The 23,845-nt window shown below is 35.8% G+C and overlaps 3 protein-coding genes across 9 annotated transcripts in view; 2 read left to right on the top strand and 1 right to left on the bottom strand.

Moving 5' to 3' along the window:
• The window catches only part of LOC128021221 (CD209 antigen-like protein C), a 28,670-nt gene extending 25,324 nt beyond the window's left edge, over positions 1-3,346 (top strand). Inside the window, exons 1-5 of one of the 2 annotated variants that reach the window (XM_052608268.1) lie at positions 1,927-2,128; positions 2,228-2,458; positions 2,647-2,774; positions 2,879-2,991; positions 3,088-3,304. In XM_052608268.1, coding sequence (XP_052464228.1) covers positions 2,023-2,128; positions 2,228-2,458; positions 2,647-2,774; positions 2,879-2,991; positions 3,088-3,265 — 756 coding nt within the window. In that variant the 5' untranslated portion in view covers positions 1,927-2,022 and the 3' untranslated portion in view covers positions 3,266-3,304. Of the gene's footprint in view, positions 1-1,926; positions 2,129-2,227; positions 2,459-2,646; positions 2,775-2,878; positions 2,992-3,087 lie in introns of those variants that run through there. The other variant, XM_052608266.1, reaches the window with a different exon arrangement.
• Positions 1-23,845, bottom strand: part of LOC128021219 (cell adhesion molecule 2-like) — a 392,008-nt gene that overhangs the window by 116,866 nt on the left and 251,297 nt on the right. The window lies entirely within an intron of this gene.
• Positions 8,730-23,304, top strand: LOC128021223 (CD209 antigen-like protein C). Of its 4 annotated transcripts, none has more exons than XM_052608273.1 (5): positions 8,730-9,022; positions 9,563-9,793; positions 12,902-13,029; positions 13,138-13,244; positions 13,358-14,159. In XM_052608273.1, the coding sequence occupies exons 1-5, from the start codon at positions 8,863-8,865 to the stop codon at positions 13,521-13,523; spliced, it is 792 nt and encodes a 263-aa protein (XP_052464233.1). In that variant the 5' UTR covers positions 8,730-8,862; the 3' UTR covers positions 13,524-14,159. The 4 variants fall into 4 exon arrangements, with proteins under 4 accessions (XP_052464233.1, XP_052464232.1, XP_052464230.1 ...); XM_052608272.1 differs by lacking the exons at positions 12,902-13,029; positions 13,138-13,244; positions 13,358-14,159 and adding exons at positions 22,541-22,668; positions 22,783-22,889; positions 23,003-23,304 and having other exon boundaries at positions 8,735-9,022; XM_052608270.1 differs by lacking the exons at positions 9,563-9,793; positions 12,902-13,029; positions 13,138-13,244; positions 13,358-14,159 and adding exons at positions 19,907-20,137; positions 22,541-22,668; positions 22,783-22,889; positions 23,003-23,304 and having other exon boundaries at positions 8,740-9,022.

Raw genomic sequence — 23,845 nt, 5'->3', positions numbered from 1 at the left:
TAATCATCATACAGTTTGACAAAGTTATTAAAAGACGCATTTTGAGGACTCTTATTTATATAAAATAAGAATATTATAAAATTGCTTAATTGTTGTAGGCTCATTTGGAGCATAGCCAACCTCAGGTAAATTATTATGATAATCACTAAAACCATGACACAATCTATAAATTATTTTGCATATTAACAGTAGTAATAAAAACAAAAATACACTAAGCATAATGTTCTTCTATGCTAAAAAATACCTTTTTGAAAATCAGTCGCTTTAATGCAAAACAGGAAACTTATGAATAATCATGTATGCTCCGCCCAGTGGCACAAAATATCTCAGACACCGAAAATTTCAGAACACAGACGGATGATGATGGCATCATTTGCATGCTATTATATTAGTGGTCGAAGAAAGAACATTTAGCAAAAATGCTAATGGCTTCAGTTGTAGCACGATCCCTGTCCTTGATTGCAGATGTGGTATATTCACTTCCGTTTACGCTTAAACGACTTCCTTTTACACTGAAATGCCTTCCGTTTATACTGAAAAGCCTTCCGTTTGCAATGTAATGTTCACACACATCCACATATGAAATCACTTGCATATGTATATGTACACAAATAAAGCATATGTCTTTCTTATCTAAACTGCATACGTTAGTAAATGTTATTTTTTATGTATGTGCGAGTGTTTAATAGGTGTATACAGTATGCACAGATCAAGTTTATGTATATGCGAGTATGTGCAAGTGTGTTTGTATGCAGCGAGTTTATATATATGTGCGAGTGTGTGTAGGTGTACACGCATGGATCGAGCTTATACATATACGCGAGTGATACGTCTGTGAATGGACGTCAAGTTTATATCTGTGCGCAAGTTATTCACAAGTGTGGCTGCATACATTGCAAACATTATATGTATAGGTATCGATTTCATATTAGTGTGCACATGTATTTCATATATGTATTTTTGAACATGAGTAGCATGTATGTATATGTGAGTAATTTATAGGTGTATATCCATGTTTTTATGTATGTATTGATAAGCAAAGTTTGATTTAAATCCTACGCGGTGCCTAATACAAGAGTTCACATCTTCATTCACATATTATTTCCATTAGTTTTATCACAAGTTGCTCTCTTGCTGACATATCTGATGATTTTGAAATTAGTGCAATTTATCATCATGCAAACAAAACAAAACAAACAACAACAACAAAAAAAACAGTGTCTGCCACTATCTACACTCAGTGCAAAGAAAAGTGAAAATAGTAAATAATGCTTACAGTAATTGCAAATAGCCTTCAAAACTGTAGCTGCTCTTAAGAAATTGAAATGTAAGTACAATGTAACTTTATCTTGTTTTAACAAAGATAAAAAGTATAAAGGCAAAGCATTTTGGAAAAGGGTTAATGAAATAATCAATATGATTAGATGACAAAATAAATAAATAAATAAATAAACACCAACAACAAAACTGAAGAAGAAATGGATGGAGCACAGATTATTTTAATTCCCCTTAAAAACCGCTCATGGTTTAGGTTTAGATATAATAATCACTTCAGAAGCCTGAATCTCTAAACATCCTTAAAACAAGCATTGACAAACCTCAACAGTAACTGACAGCAGAAGTTTACCTTCTTGAAAATCATCATATAACTCACACTTCTTGAAAAACATGTTAATGCAGCCACTCCTTAAACTGTAAACTGATCACCGCTCTGGACTGCTGATGTAGCAGCAGATTTCCAGCAGCAACCACTGTCAAAATGTACAAGCCCCTAATGAATTGAAACATAAAAACAATAAATATATCTTTATAGTGCAGTTAAATCCCATTACAATAAACTAAATCCACACTAAAGAACGGGAAACAAATCCAGTGTACTTCTGCAATTAGTTGTAGTTACTGATTACATAAATACTGGCAACACAAACACAGATGAGGAACACACCACAGTCCACTCAAGGAGAGACACTAGTGCTACTTCGACACCAAAACTGTCTGAAAATCTAGGAGTAAACTTGAAAAATGTACAGAGAAGATGGGAAAAGCACTGATAATCTCTATGAAAATTATGTTATAAGAGGTAAAACTGGAAAAGACTCAACGCAAGGAAAATCATCTGAAGTCACAGGTACTGATATTAATAGTTCACTCGGTTTTGATGCTCTGAACTGATGTGTGCTGTGTTAAGTGGATAAATAAAGAGAATAACAGCAAGTTTGTTCTTCAGGAAGTGATTCAGTGAAAATCAGAAACTACAGAGCAGCTGTAGTGTGTTTGGTGCTGCTGTGTGTTCTTCTGCTGACTGCAGTCATAGTGCTGTGTGTCACACTCACTCAAGAGAGACAACAGCTCATATCCAAGAATGAAAACCTGACCAATGAGAGAGAGCAGCTAACACTCAAGATCGCAAACCTGAACAATGATAGAGAACAACTAAGAACTGAACTTCATTTCTGTGGTACAGATTCTTTAACCAATGTATTTATTTGCTATACATCAGACATGTTTAAAGCATGATGGAGTTGGGTTGTGGTCGCAGTAACTTTCAGTGTCCATAATGTATGAGTATACTCTCTGTTAGGTGTTACCGACAGATGAGTGTAAATGGGGATAACACACTAAACGCTGAACTGGTTCTGTTAACAGTTAATTGGACTCGCTATCAATCCAGTTTTTACTACATGTCCAAAGAGAAGAAGAACTGGACTGAGAGCAGAAGATACTGTACAGAGAGAGGAGCAGATCTGATCATCATAAACAACAGAGAGGAACAAGTGAGTGAGAGATTGTGTTTACAGTGTGTAGCAGATGAATGTGAGATGGTTAGATGAAATGTGTCTATTTCTGATTTAAATGTGCTACCTTTTTATCTGCTCAGGATTTCATTCACAACAGGTCTGGTAATGGTATATTTTATATTGGCCTAACTGACAGTGAAGTGGAGGGCACATGGAAATGGGTTGATAACACCACACATGTTCTCACCTCTGGGTGAGAAATTACTGATTTAAACTAATTATTCTCACAGTCAGTATCATATCACACAGAAAACAGCACTGAACATCAAATTCTGATCTGTTGTTTCAGCTTCTGGGTGCAAGGAGAGCCAAATGCAGGACAAGGCATTGTAGACGATGACTGTGTTGTGACTGTAGCTGTGCCTCCACCAGAGTGGGGTAATTTAGTAGGGTGGCTTGATGTTGCATGTAATAAACCTTTTCAATGGATCTGTGAGAAGAGGATTTCACAGTTCATTCTACCATAGGAATATCACACACCTTTCTGGCAAAAGTTCAACAATCACAACGTTTTAAATAATTGATTATCATTTAAAAGTGTTTCTCAACCTTGTTTCTAGAAGTCGCCCACAACTGCACATTTTGAATGTCTCCTTTTATCTCATTTCATGTCCAAAATACATAATGTGCAAAATGGGACTCAAGAAGTGTTTTTCATTCAACCACAAATGCTTTGTAAGTGAACGTCAGAGTTTTCCAATTTATATGTGAGATTTGCAGACTTAATTTATTATTTGTACATTATCCAGTTATAGATCACCAGTGACTGTGAAACACTCCAGTACTTACAACAAGTTTGAATAAAACAAAGGTGTTAAATAGGAGTTAAGACTGCAGCATTTGTATTAATTAATTCCAGGATTTGGTTTGTATTATTTTTTTTACAAATTAAAATAGTATGTGAGACAAGTATGTTACATGAGATACAAGTATGTTACATGAATGTCTTAACTGCATTTAAATCCCATAACAAATAATTAAATCCACACTGTAGAGAAGGGCAAACACATCCAATGTACTTCTGCACTGTGTTGAAGTTTCTTTGAAGTTCAATTTATCTCAGGTTTTGTTTGTAAGTATTTTTCATGGTTTCAAAGTGTGAGACAAGTATGTTATACTCATTTTGGTTAAGGTAAAACACATCTAATGTAATGTAAAAAAAAAAAAAAATAATAACAGAAGAAAATGATGGAGAATAGATCTCTCTAGTTCCTTTGCATAGTTACCTATGGTTTTGCTTTTTAATATATTTTAAATATTTAATATACTAACATACACATCAGATTACATTTCACAATTCAATTACAAAATACTTTTCACAGTTTACTTTCATACAACACACATGCCTGAAATTACTTAATCCTGCAGTGTAAGCAGAAACACAATGTATGTAACCACCTTATGACTCACAAATCTGTTTTTACATTGAGAGCTCTTATTGCTGCAACATGGTCACTGATGTAAACATTCCTCTAGCAACTTTTTAATTTGATTTCATATGATTGAACTGCACTACAAACACCAAAAAATGTTTAGGATTTGTTTTCCAGCAGCAGCCACTGTCAAATTGTACACGCTCATAATGAATGAGGACATTAAATAATTATGTCTTAATATATGCATTTAAATCTCATTAAAATGAACCCTAACCACATAGTAGAAATAAGTGCTTCTGCAGTGAGTTATAATTCCTTTATTTCAAAATACTGGCCACACAAACACAGTGGAACACAACACAGTCCACTCCAGGACAGAATCCAGTGTTAGTTTGTCAACATCTTGACAGCACCAAAACTTCTTGAAAGTAGAAAATATTGAAAAACTGAGAAGATGTATAGAGAAGATGATGAAAGCACTAAAACTATCCACATCGATGCCATTATAAGTACAATTGGAAAAGACTCAATGCAAGGAAAATCATCTGAACTCTCAGGTACTGATATTAATAATTCACCTAGTTTTGATGCTCTGAACTGATATGTGCTGTGTTAAGTGGGTAAATAAAGAGAATAACAGCATGTTTATTCTTCAGGAAGTGATTCAGTGAAAATCAGAAACTACAGAATAGCTGTATCCACTTGTTTTTTAAATATTTGTAAGCTAAATGTGTCCGGCTTCTGGTGTCATCCGCTTCCACTAATTACAAAACAGCTCTTTATGCTGCTTGATATTACAAAATGGTATTTCTTATACTATTTAGATGTATTGTTGTAATTATAAACAAACTGGTCTGTAATGGAAATTGTTTTACCATTTACCTGCTTTATTCCTTATTCGTATTCTTTTCTATGTCATTTACGGAAAAAAGTTAGCTTACTTTCACATTGAAAAAATAAATAAAAATAAACAGGTTAATACAGAAGACATTTTTTTAAAGAATGACATTTTTAAGTTAGGTTGTGGTTTGGGTAACATTGAGTGTATATAATCTATGAGTATAGCTTACAGAGTGATGAGTGTAAAAGCTAACCAGCTGAGCTGGTTAAGTTCAGTTTTTATTACATTTCAAATGAGACAAGGAGCTGGACTAAGAGCAGAAGATACTGTACAGAGAGAGGAGCAGATTTGATCATCATAAACAAAAATTGATTTGATTGAATTGATTATTATCTAATAAATTATTCTCACAGTCAGCATCACACAGAAAGCAGCACTGAAAATCTAATGCTGATCTGTATTTTCAGGTTATGGGGGCTTGGATGTTTCTTGTAATAGAGATTTTCAGTGGATCTGCGAGGAGAGGATTTCAGAGCTCATATTGCCATAGGAACATCACACATATTTTGGACAGTTTCAAAGCTCATCAGTAAAGAACTTTTGAAATAATTGGTCATCATCTAAAGCAGTGCTTCTCAACCTTGTTTATAGAGTCCGCCCACAATTGCACATTCTAAATATCTCCTTTGTCAGACACCCATTTCATGTCATGCCAGTTGCATAAACTGCTTAGACTAGTCTTAGAAGTTAACCATCTATTTTTTTGCTGCAAGACTGTTTATAACTTTTTGAAATCAGTTACATAAAAATGATGATTAGTCTAATTGTGAATCCAAAAAGTAAGACTGATTACAACTTGGTTAATTGTTAGTTAGCCTTAAGAGACAGTCTAAAAAATAGCGAGTGTTTATGAAACCAAGCTCTGAAGTTTCTTCTAATGAGCTGATGAGTTGAGTCAGGTTTCATTAGAGAGACGTACAAGTCCAGTCAAATTCACCTTTATTTATATAGCGCTTAAAAAAGAAAAAAAGAAAAAAAAATATTGTGTCAAAGCAACTGAACAACATTGATTAGGAAAACAGTGTGTCAATAATGCAAAATGACAGTTAAAGGCAGTTCATCATTGAATTCCGTGATTTCATCATTCAGCTCAAATGTGCAAAATGGGACTCCAGAGGTTTTTCAATAAACCAGAAAATATCTTAGTGTATTCTGCGACATAAGTGAAATTAACTTATTATGAAATCATTAATTTATAATTTGTACCGAATCGCCACTACCTGTGCCACTGACCTTGCGACACAAGACACTAGACCTGCTAGATGCACAGCCAGCAATGACTGGCTGCATTGTTTTTTTTAAACAAACACAACGGTTTCGAACAAGCGCACCTTTTTTTAAACAACAAACCAATGGCTGTTTCCTGTTCTGTTGAGGAAGTACAGGCTCTCATTGATATCTGAGGAGCAGATCCGGCAAGAGCTTGAAGGGACAACATGGAATGATATTTTTTTTTCAGGTTGCGGCAGTAGAGGCGACACAACTATAGGCGGTTTCAACGGCAACAACATAAACAAACGTTACTGTGCATGCGCGCTTTTGTGGCCCTAAATTAACTTCCGGTAGACTTCTAAATATAATCAATAACAACAGACAAGTCCCTCTAGAGTAGATATTTTTTGATAACAAACAAAATATGTTTGCTGCGTAAATCAGGTGGACTTAATGAAAATGCTAATTAATTATTTGCCAGCAGGAGATGCTTTTAAGCACGAGAAATAGAGGTTTCCCCAGTAACAGCTGTAAACAAAGCAGAGCTAAGCTCACAAACGCTGCATTATCAGGCATATAACATGCACTCTTCCTTCAGAAAAAAGTGATATAAAAACATCCGTGGCTCGTTTTGATATTTAAACATTTAAATGTAAGGAATTACTATTAGTAGTAATAAACGTGCATGACGTAAAGTTACTCATGTTTATTCAGCGAAGCCTATTTATAAAAAAAATCGATCAGTTTTTAAATTGTGGTGAGTCTCCACAAATACATAAATGTATGGGAAACACATCCCACAGTACAACTACCTGAGCCCAACTTCAGTCTACACATGACCTTAACTTAAACTGCGTTTGTAGAAGGCACCGCAGCCAGACCGATATACACAACACAGACCGGAAGTTAACTTAGGGCCAGGCGCGTGCACCCGATGAAACCGTCTATAATGACATGTCTGTAATCTCACCCACTCTAAAGCATTTCTAATCTGCAGTGGAAACGCAAACTGAGTTGAGCCAAGCCGTGTCGAGTCAAGCTTAGCTGTACCATGCAGTGGAAAAGCACTAAAAGAAGATTTCATAAAATAGAGTTGTTAAAAAGGAGTTGAGGCTCCACCATTGTTTAATTCATCTCAGGTTTGGTTTGGAAGCATTCGTCATGGGTCTAATACACTCAGAGTTTTCACTTAACCTCCTTTGTGAAATGGGCCCCAGATTCAGATCAGTACTAAATAAAAAAAATAATTAATTATTATTAATAAGTAAAAAATTTTTTAGAATCTTCAAGGTGTATGTAAACTTTTGACCTTATGTACAGTATATGTGTGTGTGTGTGTGTGTGTGTGTGTATGCATGTGTATGTATGGCAATAACATATTTGTCCACACTTAATTTTGATTTATTTTGTTTTATTGAAAAGGAGGGCGTCTTTAAGCTGTGGATTCAGACGGAGGGCTCGCATTTACCTCAAGAATGGCATTGCAGAGGGCTCTATTAGAACTAGATTCATATGGGACTGAATGAGTGCACTCAATAATTCCAACATCATTTCAGACACCACTACAAATGACAGTCCCCTCAAACTTTAGGGGGGATACAGTCATTAAATTATTTAGTCAATCAATTCATAAAAAACAAACAAACAAACAAACAAACAAAAAAAACCTCATACACCAAAGAATAAAACGCCACTGCTGTGTGTTGTTCTGAGAAGTTAAACTCTTCATTCTGTTGTGTCTGCATCTGATGTTGTCCTTGAACAATAGCAATATGTCACAAGTAGGATCTTTTGATGTGTGATGTTGTGTTTGAAACTGCTGTGTGTCCTTCTAAACAGTTGCCTATTGAGAATGACTTGGTCATTTAAGATTGTGGTGACCTTTAGAGGAATGTTTATGAACATCAAATCCTTCAGTGTTTCTATCGATTTTGTAGACTAATTTTAATATAAGATATTAAATGCACAGTATGTTATATTGACAGCAAGCTTTTGAATTGAGTACTGCAGTCCAAATTCAAAATATTGGAGAGTTGTTTCTCCTGCCCCCTCCTCCTCAGAATCATTTGAGTCTGATACTTTATTGAGGACACACAACAAGAACAAGCGCAACTGACATTGGAAGATGACAAGCCTTAATAGCCTTTATCCATGTTTCAATATGCCTCTGGTCATCAAGCTTTAGGCCATGTCCTTCATCCATTTTTAAATAATTTGCTGGCATCTATATCCTGTCATTCACATGAGATCAAAGCAACAGAAAAACAAAACAATCCACCCATCAAATCAACTCACTATGAACAAAATCAAGTCTTTTTAAATTTTTTATTTTCTTGTTTAAGAAGCTGTTTCATTTGGACGTACATCACAATAGGGAAGGAAAGGCTATCACAACTTCCATCTCATACTTATTGACTTTGAGGATCTGATGTCATATGATTACACACACTGACCACAAGCTTGTTTTCAAATAGCTTCAAAAAGAAGACGTGACTACTGACTACTGACTACTTAAACACAACTACACATGAACAAGGAACTAAATAATTTAACGCTTAATGTTTAAAGAGCAGAAATGTCTGAAGATATTTATAACAATGTCATTGGGACTGAGTTTGAGGGAAAGAACAAAGATAGAGTGGAGATGACCGTGGATATCTATGAGAGTGTAGATTGTGTGAGAGATTGTGACTTCAAAAAAGAAACGAACACAACCCAACCACTTCAGCACACAGGTAATCACATTAATTTATTTGATAAAAACACCAAGGTTTGCATGTTTAGTCTTTTAACATCTTGTCTGTAGTGTTCAGGATGTGAGATTGTGTGAAGAGCAGAAGCTCCAGTTTGTTTATTGTTGCTGTGTTCTTCTGATGCTATTATACTCAATTAGGATGGTCTGATCTGATCTGATATCTGAAATTATTTCTTTCAGCATCAGTTTCTTGTATCTTCCTGTCTGTTCAAATCATAAATAAATAAATAAATAAATAAATAAATAAATAAATAACAAAAACTACACAGAAATATATAGTGTGGTGTTAAAAATACCTTCCCTATTTACTGTACATGATCGAGGTCATCTAAAAAAAAAAAAAAAAAAAAAAATGTCTCAGCCTGTTTATGCTAACACAAACACAGGAACACAGGAAATGGACAGACACATCAAGAGAAAAAAACAAAACTAAAAAAACTAACAGCTCAACACACAGGTACAAACACAAAACACACTTTCACTGTGCTGACGTTAAGAATCATTTGTCTGTCATCATCAGGAAGTGATTCAGTGAAAACCAGAATCTCCAGAGCAGCTGTAGTGTGTTTGGTGCTTCTGTGTGTTCTTCTGCTGACTGCAGTCATAGTGCTGTGTGTCCACATCCATACAAAGAACACAAATTACACAGAAGAGAAAGACCAGCTACTAACTAAGATCACCAACCTCACAGAAGAAAGAGACCAGCTTATAATAAAGAACAGAAATGTGTTGAATCAACTTTCAATTCCTGGTAAATACTCATAATATTTTGTCTGGTTATGGTCTCAGTGACTTGTAGTGTACGTTATGCATATTTGGAGTAAACCATACATTATGTTAGAAGTAAGAAGTGGTTGTGTATAGATGTCTTCATGGGTCCACCTAGATCTGAAAACCTGAGGTCCATCCCAAGCGGGTTTGGGTCTAAAACTTTTATGAGTGCTTTGTACACAGGTCAGGACTGATATTAGTAGCTCAGGGTTTTAAATGTGCTTTTACTGAATTAACCCGGGAGGACCCTAATTCTTTAAAAATATCTGGTTTGATAAACATTTTAGTCAGATTGTCTACTGGGACACAACAAATAGAATTCATTTCACCCAGTTATTATACTGTACAAAGACAGAAAGTTTGACATCTTAAAACACTACACGTGTCTCTAGACACTAAACTTAAAATAACACACACTATATACAGCAGCAATATAACATGATTTTCTTTGTGATTATAAAGTATAAAAATAAACACTGCTTTATTACACTGATAAAATATTTGCTATGTCACACATTTGCTGTGTATTCACACGTCTCCTGGTGTTTAGAATAAATATAGAATAAAAAAGAGCTATCAGCCTACACAGACCTAAACACGAATTACATTACATTATTATAACTATGTTTTGAAACGCTCCGGTTACTTACAGTAACCTCAGTTCCCTGAGATAAGGGAACAAGCTTTGCATCAACATTCTATGGGGAAACTCTGAAACTGTAGCTGTATGAACCAATGGTGTTTCAACCCGCCAAAATGGGTGGAACTGAGTGCCATTTCATCAGAGTCTTTTGACTGAAGTAACAGTAATAGACTTGCATGCAGCTTTATAGCACGGACGGGCCTACACAATTCTACTTCCCCTTTCTCAGGGGAACTGAGTTTACGTAAGTAACCAGATAATTCCCTTTTGAACGGTCTCTACAATTGCATTAACACACAATGGTGAATGCATCCAATCCAGCCATGCTACAAGCAAGTGCAGAACGAAGATGCTCTCCGAGCCCAGTCACAGATTGTGCATACTGGGGACTCCTGTAAGCATGAACTAATAATGAGAGGTAAGACATTTAGGCTGAGGACCACATAACACGACCTTCCTCTTAAAAGGGGATAGGTAGATTAAGCAGACATATTCCTTGCAGTGCAGGGATATCCAAGTTATAATATCAGGTGAAAGTAGACTAGCCGTCAGCAACACAGATATCACCAATAGAAATTCTGCTGGACCAAGCCCAGAATCCCAGACAAACAAAGCACTTAAATCTGAAGCTGTCAGCGATGTGGAATCATCAATGACAGCATTCTCCTCTGATCCGTCTAAAAAGATCACACATTGTAGAGAGTGAGCACGAAGGATCTGTACGGGTGTGAGATCACTAAAGCTGGTTGCTCAGCCCTGTGACTCCTCTGTTTCTTCTCCGAGCTAGCTGAGAGGGGAGAAACGGGGGAGCGGGGCTGCCTTCATGAAGGCATTCTGTGAGCGGAGATGGGCGAGATTCATGATCTCAGTGATAGCATTCCGTTCTGTTGAGCGCAGTTTCTGTGTGGGCATCACCGCACCTATCTGCATGAACTACACTCACAGCACGACATTTGCACCAACCTCACTGGGAGATTTGCTCTAATAGATGCCAGATATCACAGGGGAATTCTTCTAGCAATCTTCCGCTGCCAGAGCGTCTTCTCAGGGCAGCATGCTGAAGGCAGAGAATCTTGCTTCAGAGTCCAGTGAGGAGATGATACAGAGCCCAAGAAGTTATATGTACAAGAACAAAAAACAAAAAAACAATCCATGCCATACTCACAATTTTTTTAAATGATGTTCTCGTAACAAGATTTGGGAGGAGCGCATCAGATACTTAATCAACCTAGCCTAATCAACACAGGTGGACCACAATCTAGTAATCAATCCCACTGTAAATAACGCTGACTTACCTCTATCCATTGATGGTTTATCAGCATCCCTCCTCCACCCCATCTCCTCACTTCAAGTTTCTTTATAATTAGACGGGGAAGGGGGGGTACTCAAGGTTCAGGCCATTCCCGAGCTCGGAGCCCTTCCCCGGACAGCACGCCAAATACGCATACCATACCTCAGCTAATTATATGTAAGTGTGGACTCATGAACTGTTCACACGCTTTAACAAATTGTGCCTACAGATTTTGTAAACCATAGTTTTGAATCCGTACCCCCCCCCCCAAAAAAAAAAGTTTCGAATGAAGGTAAAATAAAATAAATAAATGTGCCATAGCTTTTATGAATTACTTTATGACAAATATTTTACTGTCTTTAGTGCAACAATTTATTTAGCCTGTACATTTAAGTTATAATAATAAAAATAACTATTTTATTATTATTACTATTATTATATATTATTATACATTTAGAATGAGCTTTAATTCAAAACCACTGAAATATGAATTTGTGGGTATGGACTCAAAAACCAAAGGTATAGTTTACAAAATCTGAGCGCACGGATTGGAAATCAGTGGGTACAGTTTATTAATCCATGGGCATGATTTGTTAAACTGATGGAACAGTTCAAGAATTTGTGAGTATGGTTTATAAACTGAGGGGACAGACTGCAAATCTGTCGGCATGGATTGTGTGTGTATTATTTTTTTTTTCTTTCTTTCTCCTACAGGTGACTTCTCTGGCTCTTTAAGATGATATTCATTGCTAAGGAATTTTTTTTTGACAAAATGGCAACAAATATATAGCAGTCAACTCCACCTTTGTCTTGCGTTAGGGTTAGAAATAATATATTAAATAAATAAATAAAAAAATAAGAAAAATAGTGCACGTTAGGTTCAGCTAGATCTTTGGATCCGAGAAGACTTCTAGTTGAGCGTAAATGGGAATAGATTCAAGATTCAAAATTAGATTTTTCATGTACAGAGTTACATATAATATTCAAAAAAAAATTGAACAGTCTATGGAGTGGACCTGATTTACATTACAATGTGATGTAAATCAGGTCCACTTCATAGACTATGCAATTATTTATGAAATATATACTATATTACAAAAAATAAATAAATGAACAGAGATTAAGTGCATATAGTAAAAATTTGTTGTTTTCAGATGGATGGATTTACTATCAATCCAGTTTTTACTACATGTCCAATGAGACAAGGAACTGGACTGAGAGCAGTAAAGACTGTCAGAAGAGAGGAGCAGATCTGATCATCATCAACACCAGAGAGGAACAAGTGAGTGAGTGTTATACTGTATGTGTTTCTGGTCTTAAGTGAGCGATGGTCAGGGAAATGTATATAGTCAGTTTATGATATAAACGTGTAATTGTTTAATCTGTTTAGGATTTTGTTAAGAAGATTACTGATAGAAGAGAATTCTGGATTGGTCTGACTGACAGTGAAGTGGAGGGCACATGGAAATGGGTTGATGGCAGCACAGTAACCTATGAGTGAGAAATGACTGAATTGAACTGATTACCTTCTATTATAAATGATTCTCACAGTCAGTATCATATCACACAGAAAGCAGCACTGAACTTCTAATACTGATCTGTTGTTGCAGGTTCTGGGAGCGGGAAACAAAAGAGCCAAATGGAGGAACACTAGAGAACTGTGTTGTGACTTATTTAACAAAGAATCCTCAATTAAAAGGGTGGCTTGATGTTCCATGTAATGGTGCTTATCAGTGGATCTGTGAGAAGAATATTTCACCTCTCATACAGCAATAAGAACATCATATACATTATTATTATTATTATTATTATTATTAAATTTATTTTTGGTTATCTAATTGTAACAGTACAAATCATTCATAATGATTATCATCTAAATTAGGGCTGTCCATTCTGGCTCCTGAAGCATTACTTTTGAAGCAGAATGTAGATCCAGCACACTGTTATTTTAACATCATTAATATGCTATTATAGTTTGAATTATTATTTTTCATTTGTTTTAATTTTATATTCCTTCTTTTTTAATTTTGGTAAAGGTTTTAGTAATTTTTGTTGTGTTATTATTTTAGTACTTCAAGGTAAACTCAACGTAAATGAGAAATGTGGCTTTGGCAGCTACCTGAAAAAAAAAAAAGTTAACTTTGCTAACACTTTATTTTGACAGTCCACTGTAGACATTCTATTAACAGTAAATATATTTGCAAGTACATGTCAACCACCAATCATTAGAATATTATCAGACTTAATATCAGCTAACACTTTATTTTGATGGTCCCCTAACAAACATTCTACTGACTATAAGTGTCACAGAACAGTGTTGTAGAACATACACGCACACACACCTGAAGTGAATAATGAATAAAATTCAACAACCATGACAATAAACTAAACATGGAAAAGTGCAAACTGAAACAGTGTCCGGCTATGTGTCTTTTCGACAGTAAGAGGGCTTTTACATGGGGCTTGTTTGTTGCAGTCCTAGCCCGAGAGCGATTTTTCCCGGCGCCGCCCGCAACATGCATCTGCTTTCACAATCAGTAGTTGTATCAAACCCAGGTGGGTTTGCAGTCACCTTACGTCATTGCAAGCACACACGGAAAACGCATGGAGAACAGAACGCGATAGTTCAACATTTTTTTGTTATTCTTGTGCTGTTTTATGCACAGCATAATAATTAATTTTAATGATTTAATTTTAATTAATTACATTTTGACTTTTATGAGTGTGTAAAATCGACCTCAGCTCTCTCGTGTGTTGAGTCTTGGGTTCAGTACCCCAGTGCACATCAGAGCCCGATGACATCATTCATATTAGTGATTTTTCATGTGAACCATGCCCCATTCAGAATTAAACTCTCAGTGTGAAAGCCCCCTAAGCAACTTTGCAAGTACATGTCAACTTTCCTACTAACCCTAACCTAACAGACTACTAATACTCTAATGAGAGTTAGTTAATTATGCAAATCAACGAGAGTTGGTTGACAGAGAGAGAGAGAGAGAGAGAGAGAGAGAGAGAGAGAGAGAGGGAGAGAGAATTCTATCATCTCCATTCACTCCAACAGATCTTTTTTACAGCAATGTATTGACAAAGTATTGACAAACTATTTTCCTGTTTGACTCTATAAAGCTGCTTTGACAAGCATTATCGTATAAAGCACTCTACAAATGATAAGGTGACAATAGTGGATCGTGGAGCCTGAAAATGTGTGCCAAATACTAGCAGCAATGTAGAGATGATACAGACAAGACAACTGGGATGAACTTTTAAATGGTAAGACATTTATGGAGTTAAATTGTATATCATCAGCACAGCTAATCAAATAACCTTGTGCATTCAAATTAAATTAGTAGATTATGGGGACATTATTCATTTTCTCATGCTGTTGCATTCATTGTTGTATAATTAATGATTTTAAATGTGATTTTTGCTTAAATATTAGAAATGGATTTATTGCAAAGGATGCTGATGGACCTAAGTTAGAATGAAAAAAAGTTTAAAACAAGCTAAATTAATCATACTAGGCTAAATTAACAAAAATGTATTATACCACTACTGTATTATAGAAGTAATCACAGCAAACCTGTACAACTGTATTTTATTCTTCTTAGGTATTTTAGAAGCAGGACTAATATGTGATGGTGGACCACTTATCAATTTTTCATTTGTTTTTCTTCTTCTCTTTCTTGCTTTCAAAACAAAAGCACCTGAAGACTTACTGTAATAAGAAATCACTCTTAATTCCTATTCGGACTGGACTAGTTTTCTAAACTCATGTACCTCTTTTCATGCACCAATTCAGACGCGACTAACATCTCTGTGTTCATTACAGAGGTGGGAGGGTCTGATTTGTGCATCTAGGCATCACAGAGATCACACACTCTGTATGCGTGCATTGCATTCATTCAGAATGAATAATGGAACATAAATGGTTAAAGTCAACAGATTTTACTAATAGAGCTAACAATGTCTGTGTAAAAATAACTTTTGATCCTGCCATCTTTCTGAAGTGATTTTCACCCTCCAGTAATTAACAATGAGGTTCTATCCATCTACAGTCGATTGGAATACAAAAACTTTGAAACTCAATATCTCAAAGCTACTCTGAATGCAAACAGAACCTTATAATTCCAAAGGGACGAGCTTTCTGGAACACTTGATTTTGATTGGTCAATCGTAACATTCCAAGGCCTGATATTTTCTGATAATGACTGATTTCAATAGCAAGTCTGTATGACAGACCACTAATCCAGGTCTCTGAAATGTGCATCTGCAGTGTGCAAATGTGGATCTGGTTAATTTGTAGCCACTTGCTAGGAACTGTTTTATTCTGTGAGCTAATGAAATATGAAGAATATTTTGTATTGTGCCATGATCAACTTGTCTGGGTTATTTTGCAGTAATAATTGTTGATTTAAAAAGTCTTTGAACTCAGATAATACAATACAGAAGTTTCAGCAGAATAATTAAATAATACAATCCTTTAAAAGCCTCAATTGTAAGTGTCTTACCATAAATAAGATGTCTGCTTCTTTGAAAGTTAAACTCCAGACTGCTTCACCTTTATTTACCGTACCTTTATCATGCTGTTTTGCATATTACTCTAATGTATTTTCTTTCATTAAAGATGATGTGTCACTCCAAACTGGTCAAAGTCAGTCTTGTTCCAGTCAGCATTTGAAGTGTTTAAGAATCACATGCACACCTATAGAGGATCGGATCTCTTAAACAGCACAACTGAGTAAAGTCCAAGAGCAAAACTCACTGTGACCTGCCTTAGAGAGGATTGACATGATTAAATATACAGACTAATAGAGAAAATTAAGCTCCAGTGCAGCTCCAGTAAGTTTGAAGGGCTCCTTTCATGCTATTTTAGGACTGTTTCATAATCAGGAAGTTGGTCATGAACCAATGCCACAGTGTTTCAGAACAGCAGCAGTGTCTGATGAGACATGTCTGTCTCTCACTCGTGGTAAACTAACGGTTGGAGTGGAGTGGTTAAGGGTATTCTGCCCAAGCTGTCAATAAAATTTTCTTTTTTGAAACAATCTTTTTTTCTTTCTTCAGTGGATTAACTTGCATTAATTTTATTGTTCACGTCAAGACTAGCAATGTACACAAACAAAACAAATGGCATACTTTTTTTTATTTAATGCAGACTTCACACATAGAAGTCACTTCAAAATGTTTTTTAGCTTCCTTAAGAGTTTAATGTAATGTGACTTGTGGCTTCACACAATGTAGTTAATTTTGGGCATAGGTCCCCAATCAAGTGTGACCAAGAAAACATTGGTCTTCATCAGCCATCTTTGGGTAGTGATTCAATGATGATCAGAAGCTCTAGAGCCGCTGTAGTGTGTTTAGTGCTGCTGTGTGTTCTTCTGCTGACTGCAGTCATAGTACAAATATGCAACCACATGTACACACATGTACACACACATACAAGATAAAATAATGAAAAATGAATATATATATAAATATAATTTAAATCTTGTGTATGTAAACTTTTGACCTTATGTGTGTATGCTTACAGTAAGTGTGTGTGTTTATGTATGTGTATATATGGCAATAACATATTTGTCCAAATGCAATTTATTTTTATTTTTTATAAAAGAAATTGTGGAAAGGAGGGAGTCTTTAAGCTGTGGATTCAGACGGAGGGCTCGCTTAGTGAATTAAGTTTAGTTAATATTATGTACAGTAAGCACTTAAAGTAGAGATGTACTAATTGGGGAAGTGTTTTAAATAAACATTAATTTAGCTCTTTTTTTGGCAAAAAGTATCAAAAGGAAAGAAAAAAATGCAAAGTGGCACATCTTTTGGCTAGTTTTAGAGTGTACATGGGTTTTACATTTGCTAAACACATTTTAGTGGATTATGAGACTGAATGAGTGCACTCAATAATTTCAACATAATTTCGGATGCCACTTCAAATGGCAGTCCCCTCAAACTTTAGGGGGAGATACAGTCATTCAATTATTTAGTCAATCAATTCATTCAAAAATACTCATACACAAAGAATAAAACGCCACTGCGGTGTGTTGTTCTGAGAAGTGAAACTCTTCATTCTGCTTTGGCTTTGAAAGTGACTAAAATACATGTTCCTTAATATTAACTTAATTATGGAACTGTTGTGTCTGCATCTGATGTTGTCCTGGAACAATAGCAATATGCCACAAGTAGGATCTTTTGATGTGTGATGTTGTGTTTGAAACTGCTGTGTGTCCTTCTAAACAGTTGCCTATTGAGAATGACTTGGTCATTTAAGATTGTGGTGACCTGTAGAGGAATGTTTATGAACATCAAATCCTTCAGTGTTTCTATCGATTTTATAGACTAATTTTAATATAAGATATGAAAGGTACAGTATGTAATATTGACAGCAAGCTTTTGAAATGGGTACTGCAGTCCAAATTCAAAATATTTTAAGAGTTGCTCCCTCCTCCTCAGACTCGATTGAGTCTGATACTAGATTGAGGACACACAACAAGAACAAGCGCAACTGACAATGGAAGGTGACAAGCCTTAGTGTGAAAAAAGTGACTTGATACACAGCCTATGACTCGGAATTCATGGTCTGCGTTTAACCCATACAAAGTGCACACACACACAGCATTGAACACACACACACCGTGAACACACACCCAGAGGAGTGGTTAATAGCCTTTATCCAAATTTTAATATGCCTCTGGTCATCAAGCTTTAGGCCATGTCCTTCTTCCATAAAAAAAAAAAAAAAAAAAAAAAAAAAACACAAAAGCATGCAATGAAGCACTGTCAAGAGCATGCCAAGGCAACAGGTGGTGATATATCTAAACAGTAAAGTCATGTTGGCCAATCAGAAGCCTGAAAAAGTTTCCAGGCTTATCAGCGCATGTTGCTTCATTACAAGCCTCATCACAAGTCTCCGGTTTCGCTGTCTACACGATAACACTGCAACCAGAGTTTTTGAAAATCTTAACTCTGGCAAAAGTTTTCAAAAATATATGGTTTCAGTGACCTGGTGCTGCGTTTGCTTGTGGACTAAAGGCCAAACTGCATACGGTTTGCAGAAAATACCTGCGTTCATGTAGACAGGGCCTTTTAGATGGACGCAGAGACTTTTTAGGTTGGGCACAATCAGCGATCTCTGACCCAATTTCATTTGCTGGCATCCATAACCTGTCATTCACATGAGATCAAAGCAACAGCAAACAATCCAACCAACCAATCATCTCACAATAAACCAAATCAAGTCCTTTCATACATTTTTTTTTCTTGTTTAAAAAACTGTTTCATTTGGACATACATCACAATAGGGAAGGAAAGGCTATCACAACTTCCATTTCATACTTAAGAATTTGCTGTCACATGATTACACGCACTGACCACAAGCTTGTTTTCAACAAGCTTTAAAAAGAAGACGTGGCCTGACTACTTAAACACAACTACACAGGAACAAGGAACTAAATCATTTAATGTTTGATGGTTAAAGAGCAGAAATGTCTGATGATATTCATGACAATGTCATTGGGACTGAGTTTGAGAGAATGATCAAAGATAGAGTGGACATAACAGTAGTTAACTATGAGAGTGTAGATTGTGTGAGAGATTGTGACTTCAGGAGACAGACAAAGACACTCCAACCACTTCAGCAGACAGGTAATCACATTCATTTATTTGATAAAAACAACACCATTTGCATGTTCATTCTTTTAACACCTTGTCTGTCATGTTCATGTTGCGTGATTGTGTGAAGAGCAGAAGCTCCAGTTTGTTTATTGCTGCTGTGTTCTTCTGATGCTATTATACAAAATTAGGATGGTCAAAAATTTGATATTTGAAATGATTTCTTTCAGCATCAGTTTTTTGTATCTTGTATCTTCCTATCTGTTCAAAAATAAATAAATAAATAAATAAATAAATAAATAAATAAATAAATAACAGAAACTAAACAAAGATATATAGTGTGGTGTTAAAATAACTTCCCCATTTCCTGTACATGACTGAGGTCATCTGAACAAAAACTGAGCCTGTTTATGCCAACATAAACACATAAACACAGGAACACAGGACATGGACAGACACATCAAGAGAAAACGAAACTAAAAAACAAAGACCTCAACACACAGGTACAAACACACTTTCACTGATGTTAAGAATCATTTGTCTCTCATCATCAGGAAGTGATTCAGTGAAAACCAGAATCTCCAGAGCAGCTGTAGTGTGTTTGGTGCTTCTGTGTGTTCTTCTGCTGACTGCAGTCATAGTGCTGTGTGTCCACATCCATACAAAGAACACAAACTACACAGAAAAGATACACCAGCTACTGACCAACAACACCAACCTCACAGAAGAAAGAGACGAGCTAATAAAAAAGATCAGAAATGTGTTGAATCAACTTTCAATTCCTGGTAAACTCTCGTTCTATGTTGTTTGGTTATGGTCTGAGTGACTTGTAGTGTACATTATATATTATTGGAGTAAACCATATGCTAGAAGTTAGAAGTGGTTGTGTATAGATGTCTTCATGGGTCCACCTAGATCTGAAAACCTGAGGTCCATCCCAAGCGGGTTTGGGTCTAAAACTTTTATGAGTGCTTTGTACACAGGTCAGGACTGATATTAGTAGCCCAGGGTTTTAAATGTGCTTTTACTAAATTAACCCGGGAGGACCCTAATTCTTTAAAAAAATATCTGGTTTGATAAACATTTTAGTCAGATTGTCTACTGGGACACAACAAATAGAATTCATTTCACCCAGTTATTATACTGTAAAAAGACAGAAAGTTTGACATCTTAAAACACTACACGTGTCTCTAGACACTAAACTTAAAATAACACAAACTATATTCAGGAGCAATATAACATGATTTTCTTTGTGATTATAAAGTATGAAAATAAACACTGCTTTATTACACTGATAACATATTTGCTCTGTCACACATTTGCTGTGTATTCACACGTCTCCTGGTGTTTAGAATAAATATAGAATAAAAAAGAGCTATCAGCCTACACAGACCTAAACACGAATTACATTACATTATTATAACTATGTTTTGAAACGCTCCGGTTACTTACAGTAACCTCAGTTCCCTGAGATAAGGGAACAAGCTTTGCATCAACATTCTATGGGGAAACTCTGATACTGTAGCTGCATGAACCAATGGTGTTCCTACCCGCCAAAATGGGTGGAACTGAGTGCCATTTCATCAGAGTCTTTTGACTGAAGTAACAGTAATAGACTTGCATGCAGCTTTATAGCACGGACGGGCCTACACAATTCTACTTCCCCTTTCTCAGGGAACTGAGTTTACGTAAGTAACCAGATAATTGCCTTTTGAACGGTCTCTACAATTGCATTAACACACAATGGTGAATGCATCCAATCCAGCCATGCTACAAGCAAGTGCAGAACGAAGATGCTCTCCGAGCCCAGTCACAGATTGTGCATACTGGGGACTCCTGTAAGCATGAACTAATAATGAGAGGTAAGACATTTAGGCTGAGGACCACATAACACGATCTTCCTCTTAAAAGGGGATAGGTAGATTAAGCAGACATAATCCTTGCAGTGCAGGGATATCCAAGTTATAATATCAGGTGAAAGTATACTAGCCGTCAGCAACACAGATATCACCAATAGAAATTCTGCTGGACCAAGCCCAGAATCCCAGACAAACAAAGCACTTAAATCTGAAGCTGTCAGCGATGTGGAATCATCAATGACAGCATTCTCCTCTGATCCGTCTACTCAAAATTTTTTTAAATGATGTTCTCGTAACAAGATTTGGGAGGAGCGCATCAGATACTTAATCAACCTAGCCTAATCAACACAGGTGGACCACAATCTAGTAATCAATCCCACAGTATAAATATCGCTGACTTACCTCTATCCATGGACGGTTTATCAGAATCCCTCCTCCACCGCATCTCCTCACTTCAAGTTTCTTTATAATTAGACGGGGAAGGGGGGGTACTCTAGGTTCAGGCCATTCCCGAGCTCGGAGCCCTTCCCCGGACAGCACGCCAAATACGCATACCATACCTCAGCTAATTATATGTAAGTGTGGACTCGTGAACTGTTAACACGGTTTAACAAATTATGCCTACAGATTTTGTAAGCCATACTTTTGAATCAAAACCACTGAAATATGAATTTGTGGGAACGGACTCAAAAACCGAAAGTATAGTTTACAAAGTCTGAGCGCACGGATTGGAAATTAGTGGGTACAGTTTATTAATCAATGGGCATGATTTGTTAAACTGATGGAACAGTTTAAGAATTTGTGAGTATGGTTTATAAACTGAGGGGACAGACTGCAAATCTGTCGGCATGGATTATGTGTGTATTTTTTTTTTTTTTCTTTCTCCTACAGGTGACTTCTCTGGCCCTGTAAGATGATATTCATTGCTAAGGAAATTTTTTTTTTTTGACAAAATGGCACCAAATAAATAGCAGTCAACTCCACCTTTGTCTTGAGTTGGGGTTAGAAATAATATATTAAATAAATAAAAAATAAGAAAAATAGTGCACGTTAGGTTCAGCTAGATCTTTGGATCCGAGAAGACTTTTAGTTGAGCATAAATGGGAATAGATTCAAGATTCAAAATTAGATTTTTCATGTACAGAGTTACATATAATATTCAAAAAAAATTGAACAGTCTATGGAGTGGACCTGATTTACATTACAATGTGATGTAAATCAGGTCCACTTCATAGACTATGCAATTATTTATGAAATATATACTATATTACAAAAAATAAATAAATGAACAGAGATTAAGTGCATATAGTAAAAATTTGTTGTTTTCAGATGGATGGATTTACTATCAGTCCAGTTTTTACTACATGTCCAATGAGACAAGGAACTGGACTGAGAGCAGTAAAGACTGTCAGAAGAGAGGAGCAGATCTGATCATCATCAACACCAGAGAGGAACAAGTGAGTGAGTGTTACTGTGTGTGTTTCTGGTGTTCAGGTGTTAAGTGAGAATGGTCAGGGGAAATGTAAATAGTCAGTTTATGATATAAACATACAATTGTTTAATCTGTTCAGGATTTTGCTAAGAAGATTACTGCTAAAAGAGAATTCTGGATTGGTCTGACTGACAGTGAAGTGGAGGGCACATGGAAATGGGTTGATGGCAGCACACTGACCTATGAGTGAGAAATGACTGAATTGAACTGATTACCTTCTATTATAAATGATTCTCACAGTCAGTATCATATCACACAGAAAGCAGCACTGAACATATAATACTGATCTGTTGTTGCAGGTTCTGGGAGCGGGAAACAAAAGAGCCAAATGGAGGAACACTAGAGAACTGTGTTGTGACTTATTTAACAAAGGTTCCTCAATTAAAAGGGTGGCTTGATAATACATGTAATGGTCCTCATCAGTGGATCTGTGAGAAGAATATTTCACCTCTCATACAGCAATAAGAACATCATATACATTATTATTATTATTATTATTATTATTATTATTAAATTTATTTTTATCTAATTGTAACAGTACAAATCATTCATAATGATTATCATCTAAAGCAGGGCTGTCCATTCTGGCTCCTGAAGCATTACTGTTATTTTAACATCATTAATATGCTATTACAGTTTGAATTATTATTTTTCATTTGTTTTAATTTTATATTCCTTCTTTTTTAATTTTGGTAAAGGTTTTAGTAATTTTTGTTGTGTTATTATTTTAGTACTTCAAGGTAAACTCAACGTAAATGAGAAATGTGGCTTTGGCAGCTACCTGAAAAAAAAAAAAAAGTTAACTTTGCTAACACTTTATTTTGACAGTCCACTGTAGACATTCTATTAACAGTAAATATATTTGCAAGTACATGTCAACCACCAATCATTAGAATATTATCAGACTTAATATCAGCTAACACTTTATTTTGATGGTCCCCTAACAAACATTCTACTGACTATAAGTGTCACAGAACAGTGTTGTAGAACATACACGCACACACACCTGAAGTGAATAATGAATAAAATTCAACAACCATGACAATAAACTAAACATGGAAAAGTGCAAACTGAAACAGTGTCCGGCTATGTGTCTTTTCGACAGTAAGAGGGCTTTTACATGGGGCTTGTTTGTTGCAGTC

Source organism: Carassius gibelio, chromosome A10, assembly GCF_023724105.1.
Source record: "Carassius gibelio isolate Cgi1373 ecotype wild population from Czech Republic chromosome A10, carGib1.2-hapl.c, whole genome shotgun sequence".
In the NCBI taxonomy this organism is placed as follows: Eukaryota; Metazoa; Chordata; class Actinopteri; order Cypriniformes; family Cyprinidae; genus Carassius; species Carassius gibelio.
The sequence above is the reverse complement of the archived record's forward strand: the minus strand, read 5'-3'. Positions and strand labels throughout refer to the sequence as shown.